This window comes from Mytilus trossulus, unplaced genomic scaffold (genome assembly GCF_036588685.1).
Source record: "Mytilus trossulus isolate FHL-02 unplaced genomic scaffold, PNRI_Mtr1.1.1.hap1 h1tg000125l___fragment_3__unscaffolded, whole genome shotgun sequence".
NCBI lineage: Eukaryota > Metazoa > Mollusca > Bivalvia > Mytilida > Mytilidae > Mytilus > Mytilus trossulus.
In genome coordinates this window covers 305238-313743 of record NW_026963300.1, presented here as the reverse complement: position 1 = coordinate 313743, position 8506 = coordinate 305238, and the positions used below count along the sequence as shown (strand labels likewise).

General features: G+C 35.3%; 1 protein-coding gene across 1 annotated transcript; it reads left to right on the top strand.

Annotated features, from left to right (window-relative positions):
- Positions 1–140: 140 nt before the first annotated feature.
- On the top strand, positions 141–2426 carry LOC134700164 (uncharacterized). Its single transcript, XM_063561529.1, has one exon. The coding sequence runs from the start codon at positions 141–143 to the stop codon at positions 2424–2426; it is 2286 nt and encodes a 761-aa protein (XP_063417599.1).
- The last annotated feature ends 6080 nt before the right edge of the window (positions 2427–8506 follow it).

Sequence of the window (8506 nt, the reverse complement as noted above, 5' to 3'; positions counted from 1 at the left end):
TGTCTACTACATGCTGTCGGAAAATACGCGAAGTACTAACATTACGTTATGGTAACGTTGTTACCATAACCCTATACTGTGTGACGTTATATTATATGCATTAGCTATCACAACGATTAAACGTATAGAAAACACAACGCATGACTTACTTAGATTATTCAACATTTAATGGTGCCGTGACCAGGATATATATGGATTCAAAGCTGAAGTCAGTTCGTGCTGGACACAAAGGAGCCGTCACGAAGCTACTGGTGAAATTCGACGAGTTAAAGTCAAAAACAGACACAGAAGTTGACGAAGTGAAAGCCCTTGATGATGCTGTCACGCAGAAACAGAAAACATTGATTGACCTGAATAACAGACTTTTGGAACAGACATCGGAGGAAAATCTGGAGCAGGAAATCACCGACTCAGATGAGTATATGTACGAACTTGATTGCAAAATTAGACAAATTCGGAAATTCATTAATTCCTTTGGAACAAATATAATTTCGCATGATACTGTTGGTCCTTCAACGAGCAGACTTAACCCTGACGCATATAATTTCACACCCGAAGCTAGAGTTAATATGAACACATGTGCTATAGATTCTATGAACCAGCAGTATTCAATTCACGCCCCTGCAGTGCATACCCGTCCGTCAGAGAATGTCATGTTTCAAGTCCCGTCAGAACCGAGATCTTCAAAATATAATTACCATAGGCTTCCAAAGTTAGACTTACCCTATTTTAATGGAGATATTATCAAGTGGCAGACATTTTGGGATTGTTTCGAGTCATCGATACACGACAACGACACATTAACGCCAATCCAAAAGTTTAATTATCTGAAAGCCAAGCTGGAGGGAAGCGCCGCGCAAACAGTAGAGGGATTCGCTTTGACAAATGGTAACTACGAAACCGCAGTCAACCTTCTCAGAGATCGGTTCGGACAGCCTAGCAAACTGATACATGCTTACATGAAAGCACTCATGAATTTACCCGCACCGACAAATGATGCTTTTAGTTTGAGGTCTTACGGAGACAGATTAGAATCATACGTACGAGGATTAAAGTCACTTGGTCAAACACCAGAGATGTATGGTTCGCTTTTGGTACCTGTAGTTTTGGACAAGTTACCGATTATCATTAGAAAGAATATTGCAAGAGAACACGGAAGAGATAATTTGATATTAGATAATTTACGCAAATCTATAACTAAAGAGATCGACATACTCGAAGCTGGAGAAGGAGTCACATATTCAGACAGATTGTACGCTACTGCATTTTTCATGGGTACGCAATCACATTCATACAAGAGCAAATTCACAGACACACATCAGAAGACAAATACACGAACATGTATTATCTGTTCAGGTGAGCACTATCCGACGGAGTGCTCTGAAGTAACAGACGCAAGCGCTAGAAATCAAATCGTAAAACAGAAACAGTTATGCTTTAACTGTTTAGGGTCACACCGAGTGGCCGTATGCAAGTCTACTAAACGATGTAAAAAGTGTAACGGAATGCATCATACTAGCATATGTAGAGGCAAAGAGGTAATTCCAGGTACGACACCGGAGCATACAACACAACAGTCATCAGTAAACAAAGTTGAAACACCAAACGAGACTAGAGTAATGTATTCATCACAACAGAATCACAACATTCTCCTGAAAACAGCAATTGAACCAGTTGTATATAACGACCAAGAAGTAGAATGTAACATCTTATTTGACGAGGGAGCACAGTGTTCTTTTATAACTCAGAAACTAGCTGATCAATTAGAAATAAAACCCACAGAAAAAATAAGCATTCAACTGTCTGCGTTCGGAGATTTATCTCAGAAAGTTCGTAACTTAGACACTGCAACAATACAACTACAGACCGACACAGGAGAAAAGGTGCATATTAATACACTTATTGTTCCAGAAATTGCCGTCCCAATTAAGAACAATATTTCCCTGACTACAAGGAGCTTGCCACACTTAAGAGAACTTAAACTTGCACATTCTATGCAAAGTACAGAACGTTTCGTAATTGACTTTCTCATAGGCGCCGACCACTATTGGGACATTCTCGAGGACAAAGTAATTAGAGGAAACGGACCCACCGCTGTTCAGTCAAAGATCGGATATCTATTATCGGGACCGATCAATAGAAACATCAACCAGCCATCAACAGTTCTTGTAAACGTCATCGCACACAAGAACACAACTATTGATAACGAGAAAGGCAATTCCAAAGAAGGGTTGTCTCAGAAACATAACCATCAAGATGATGTACCTTCAGGTATGATCGTTACCAAAAGAAGACCCTTTGCGGAAAACATCAAAGGAAGTGACTATCTACCAAGACCGTCCGAACGAACACACCCTCAACTGGTGGAGTCAAGAAGCCACATAGATACAGGACAGAAACTTATAATGAAAGAAATTTACAGCTGAGCCTGAAATTACCGTGTGTGCTAGTAGGAACATCCATGAATGGACTAAAAGATAAACTGTAATTGTGTTCAGTCAAGGTTAAGGAACTAGATTATTTTATTTGAGATGGACAATAATTTTAAATTATTTATCTGTATTGTGAATTTTACATTTGTTTAATTGTCGTTACATATTTCACTTTTGTCGGCCCCCAGAATGTCGGAAAATACGCGAAGTACTAACATTACGTTATGGTAACGTTGTTACCATAACCCTATACTGTGTGACGTTATATTATATGCATTAGCTATCACAACGATTAAACGTATAGAAAACACAACGCATGATTTACTTAGATTATTCAACAATGCCTGAACCTTAATTTCTACTGAATTATGTGAACGTAAGCCAAAACAATATTTAATCGACCCCTACCCCCAATTTGGATAGCCAGACGCCAATATTGACCATACCTACCCCGGATCTGTTCACCCTAGAGACCAAACTGAGCATGTAATTGGTCTATACAAGGTGTCATTTTTACCTTAAAGGCCTTGGCTAACTTTAACATGTGTTTTCCAACATAAATAGGTGCTTCATTTGGCGGAAAACACGAAAAACCATCATAAAAGCCAAGAAAACCAACATAAAGGCAAATATCAATTATGGTAAAAAAACTTCCCCCAGCACCGCCCAGACATGCCATTGAGGTATATTATAGCTCAAACTAATGCTAAGGGTGTTTAATACATGCCTGGATCTTTATTTATACTGAAATATGTGAACGTAAGCCAAAAAAATATTTAATCGACCCCTACTCCCAATTTGAATCGCCAGACGCCAATATTGAGCATACCTATACTCCGGATCTTTTCACCCTAGAGACAAAACTAAGCATGTCATTGGTCTATACAAGGTATCATTTTTACCTTAAAGGCCTTGGCTAACTTTAACATGTGTTTTCCAACATAAATAGGTGCCTCATTAAGCGGAAAACACGAAAAACCATCTTAAAAGCCAAGAAAACCAACATAAAGGCAAATATCAATTATAGTGAAAATCTTCCCCCAGCTCCGCCCAGACATGCCATTGAGGTATATTATATCTCAAACTAATGCTTAGGGTGTCTACTACATGCCTGAATCTTTATTTATACTGAAATATGTGAACGTAAGCCAAGACAATATTTAATCGACCCCTACCCCCAATTTGGATAGCCAGACGCCAATATTGACCATACCTACCCCGGATCTTTTCACCCTAGAGACAAAACTGAGCATATCATTGGTCTATACAAGGTGTCATTTTTACCGTAAAGGCCTTGTCTAACTTTAACATGTGTCTTCCAACTTAATAAGGTGCCTCATTAAGCGGAAAATATAAAAAACCATCATAAAAGCCTAGAAAATCAACATAAAGGCAAAAAATCAATTATAGTGAAAATCTTCCCCCAGCACCGCCCAGACATGCCATTGAGGTACATTATAGCTCAAACTAATGCTAAGGGTGTTTACTACATGCCTGGATCTTTATTTCTACTGAAATATGTGAACGTAAGCCAAAAAAATATTTAATCGACCCCTACTCCCAATTTGAATCGCCAGACGCCAATATTGAACATACCTACCCCGGATCTTTTCACCCTAAAGACAAAACTGAACATGTCATTGGTCTATACAATGTGTCATTTTTACCTTAATGGCCTTTGCTAACTTTAACATGTGTTTTCCAAAATAATAAGGTGCCTCATTAAGCGGAAAACACGAAAAACCATCATAAAAGCCAAGAAAACCAACATGAAGGCAAATATCAATTATAGTAAAAATCTTTTTTTATTTGATTCGATTAAATATTTGTTTGGCTTATGTTCACATATTTTAGTATAAGTAAAGATTCAGGCATGTAGTAAAAACCCTTAGCTTTAGTTTGAGCTATAATATAACCCAATGGCATGCCTGGGCGGTGCTGAAGGAAGATTTTCACTCTAATGGATATTTGCCTTTATGTTGGTTTTCGAGGCTTTTATGATGGTTTATCCTGTTTTCCGCTTAATGAGGCACCTATTTATGTTGGAAAACACATCTTAAAGTTAGCCAAGGCCTTTACGGTGAAAATTATACCTTGTATAGACCAATGATATGCTCAGTTTGGTCCCTAGGATGAAAAGATCCGGGGTAGGTATGGTTAATATTGGCGTCTGGCTATCCAAATTGGCGGTAGGGGTCGATTAAATATTTTGTTTGCTTACGTTCACATATTTTAGTATAAGTATAGTTTCAGGCATGTAGTTAACACCCTTGGAATTATTTAGAGCTATAAAATAACCCAATGGCATGCCTGGGCGGTGCTGGGGGAAGATTTACACTCTTATGGATATTTGCCTTTATGTTTGTTTTCGAGGCTTATATGATGGTTATCGAGTTTTCCGCTTAATGAGGAACCTATTTATGTTGGAAAACACATCTTAAAGTTAGACAAGGCCTTTACAGTGAAAATAATACCTTGTATAGACCAATCATATGCTCAGTTTGGTCCCTAGGGTGAAAAGATCCGGGGTATGTATGGTCAATATTGGCGTCTGGCTATCCAAATTGACGGTAGGGGTCGATTAAATATTTGTTTGGCTTACGTTCACATGTTTTAGTATAAGCAAAGATTCGGACATGTAGTAAACACCCTTAGCATTATTTTGTGTTATAATATAACCCAATGGCATGCCTGGGCGGTGCTGGGGGGAAATTTTCACTCTTATGGATATTTGCCTTTATGTTGGTTTTCGAGGCTTATATGATGGTTTATCGTGTTTTCCGCCTAATGAGGAACCTATTGATATGCTCAGTTTGGTCCCTTAGATGAAAAAATCCCGGGAAGGTATGGTCAATATTGGCGTCTGGCTATCCAAATTGGGGGTGGGGTCGATTAAATACTTGTTTGGCTTATGTTCACATATTTTAGTATAAGTAAAGATTCAGGCATGTAGTAAAAACCCTTAGCTTTAGTTTGAGCTATATATAACCCAATGGCATGTGCGGTGGTGGATCACTCTGATGGATATTTGCCTTTATGTTGGTTTTCGAGGCTTTTATGATGGTTTATCCTGTTTTCCGCTTAATGAGGCACCTATTTATGTTGGAAAACACATCTTAAAGTTAGCCAAGGCCTTTACGGTGAAAATGATACCTTGTATAGACCAATGATATGCTCAGTTTGGTCCCTAGGATGAAAAGATCCGGGGTAGGTATGGTCAATATTGGCGTCTGGCTATCCAAATTGGCGGTAGGGGTCGATTAAATATTTTGTTTGCTTACGTTCACATATTTTAGTATAAGTATAGATTCAGGCATGTAGTTAACACCCTTGGAATTATTTAGAGCTATAAATTAACCCAATATCATGCCTTGGCGGTGCTGGAGGAAAATTTTTATTCTTATGGATATTTGCCTTTATGTTGGTTTTCTAGGCTTTTATGATGTTTTATCGTGTTTTCCGCTTAATGAGGAACCTTTTTATGTTGGAAAACACATCTTAAAGTCAGCCAAGGCCTTTACGATGAAAATGACACCTTGTATAGACCAATGATATGCTCAGTTTGGTCACTAGGGTGAAAAGATCCGGGTTTGGTATGGGACCTATGCGAAGTCAATAATAAAAGTAGTTTCTTCATCGGAGTTATTTCTTTCCAATATTCTATTTAATTATTAGTATTGTATCAAAAAAGGACAATAATATGTTTTTCATTTGTCACTTGTTATTTAAGGTAACTTTGTGTCTTTATTTTTCGAACACCACTTTCATATGACCTTTCTTCTTAAAAGGGTAAGGCGTAAGGCAAATTTCTTGATTCATTATTCCGCTTTTAAGATGGTGAGTTTTCCTTTATTAGCAAACTATGCATGTCTTTCATTACTGATTGGATATGCCTTGTTATTCAAATAAACATTTTTGTGTAAATAACTAAAGAACAATCTATGCTTCAATATGAAAATATATGCTAGTGCGTATAAGCAATTAATTATCTATATACTACACTATTATATTAGTAAAATCCTTATCATTAATGGCAGCATTATGCTTTATATGAATGAAGGTTAAAATTCATGCAACTAAAATTGATAAACATAAGTTGGTCTTTGCCTTAAGGTTGATAATTTTTTGATAAATAAAAGGGACCTTTGGGTGAATAAAATAAGTAAATATGGGACCTTTGGGCGAATTCAAAAATAAAAAATAGTTTCTTCATCGGAACTATTTCTTTCCAATATTCTATTTAATTATTAGTATTGTTTCAAAAATGGACAATAATATGTTCTTCATTTGTCACTTGTTATTTAAGGTAACGTTGTGTCTTTATTTTTCGAACACCACCTTCATATTTTCTTTCTTTTTTAAAAGGGTAAGGCGTAATGCAAATTTCTTGATTCATTGTTCCGCTTTCAAGATGGTGAGTTTTCCTTTATTAGCAAATTCTCCAGGTCTTCCATTTCTGATCGGATATGCCTTTGTATTTAAATAAAAACATTTTGATGTAAACAACTTAAGAACAATCTGTGCTTAAATATGAAAATATATTCTAGTGCGTATAAGAAATTAATTATCTATATACCACACTATAATATTAGTAAAATGCTTATCATTAATGGCAGCATTATGCTTTATATGAAAGAAGGTTAAAATTCATGCAACTAAAATTGATAAACATAAGTTGGTCTTTGCCTTAAGGTTGATAATTTTTTAATAAATAAAAGGGACCTTTGGGTGAATAAAATAAGTAAATATTAGACCTTTGGGCGAATTCAAAAATAAAAAATCGTTTCTTCATCGGAGTTATTTTTTTTCAATATTCTATTTAATTATTAGTATTGTATCAAAAAAGGACAATAATATGTTCTTCATTTGTCACATGTTATTTAAGGTAACTTTGTGTCTTTATTTTTCGAACACCACTTTCATATGACCTTTCTTCTTAAAAGGGTAAGGCGTAAAGCAAATTTCTTGATTGATTGTTCCGCTTTCAAGATGGTGAGTTTTCCTTTATTAGGAAACTCTGCATGTCTTTCATTACTGATTGGATATGCCTTGTTATTCAAATTAACATTTTTGTGTAAATAACTAAAGAACAATATATGCTTTAATATGAAAATATATTCTAGTGCGTATAAGTAATTAATCATCTATATACTACACTGTTATATTAGTAAAATCCTTATCATTAATGGCAGCATTATGCTTTATATGAAAGAAGGTTAAAATGCATGCAACTAAAATTGATAAACCTAAGTTGGTCTTTGCCTTAAGGTTGATAATTGTTTGATAAATAAAAGGGACCTTTGGGTGAATAAAATAAGTAAATATGGGACCTTTGGGCGAATTCAAAAATAAAAAAAATAGTTTCTTCATCGGAGTTATTTCTTTCCAATATTCTATTTAATTATTAGTATTGTATCAAGAAAGGACAATAATATGTTCTTCATTTGTCACTTGTTATTTAAGGTAACGTTGTGTCTTTCTTTTTCGCACACAAACTTTATATGACCTTTCTTCTTAAAAGGGTAAGGCGTAAGGCAATTTTCTTGATTTATTTTTCCACTTTCAAGATGGTGAGTTTTCCTTTATATGCAAAATCTCCATGTTTTCCATTTCTGATCGGATATGCCTATGTCATTAAATACAACATTTTTGTGTAAATAACTTAAGAACAATATATGCTTCAATATGAAAATATATTCTAGTGCGTATAAGCAATAAATTATCTATATACTACACTACTATATTAGTAAAATGCTTATCATTAATGGCAGCATTATGATTTATATGAAAGAAGGTTAAAATTCATGCAACTAAAATTGATAAACATAAGTTGGTCTTTGACTTAAGGTTGATAAGTGTTTGATAAATAAAATGGACCTTTGGGTGAATAAAATAGGTATATATGGGACCTTTGGGCGAATTCAAAAATAAAAAATAGTTTCTTCATCGTAGTTATTTCTTTCCAACATTCTATTCAATAAGAAGTATTGTATCAAGAAAGGACAATACTATGTTCTTCATTTGTCATTTGTTATCAAAGGTAACGTTGTGTCTTTTTTTACCGCACACAAACT

Excerpts from the sequence above, each read along its gene's own strand:
- LOC134700164 (XM_063561529.1), top strand. The coding sequence starts at position 141 with ATGACTTACTTAGATTATTCAACATTTAATGGTGCCGTGACCAGGATA.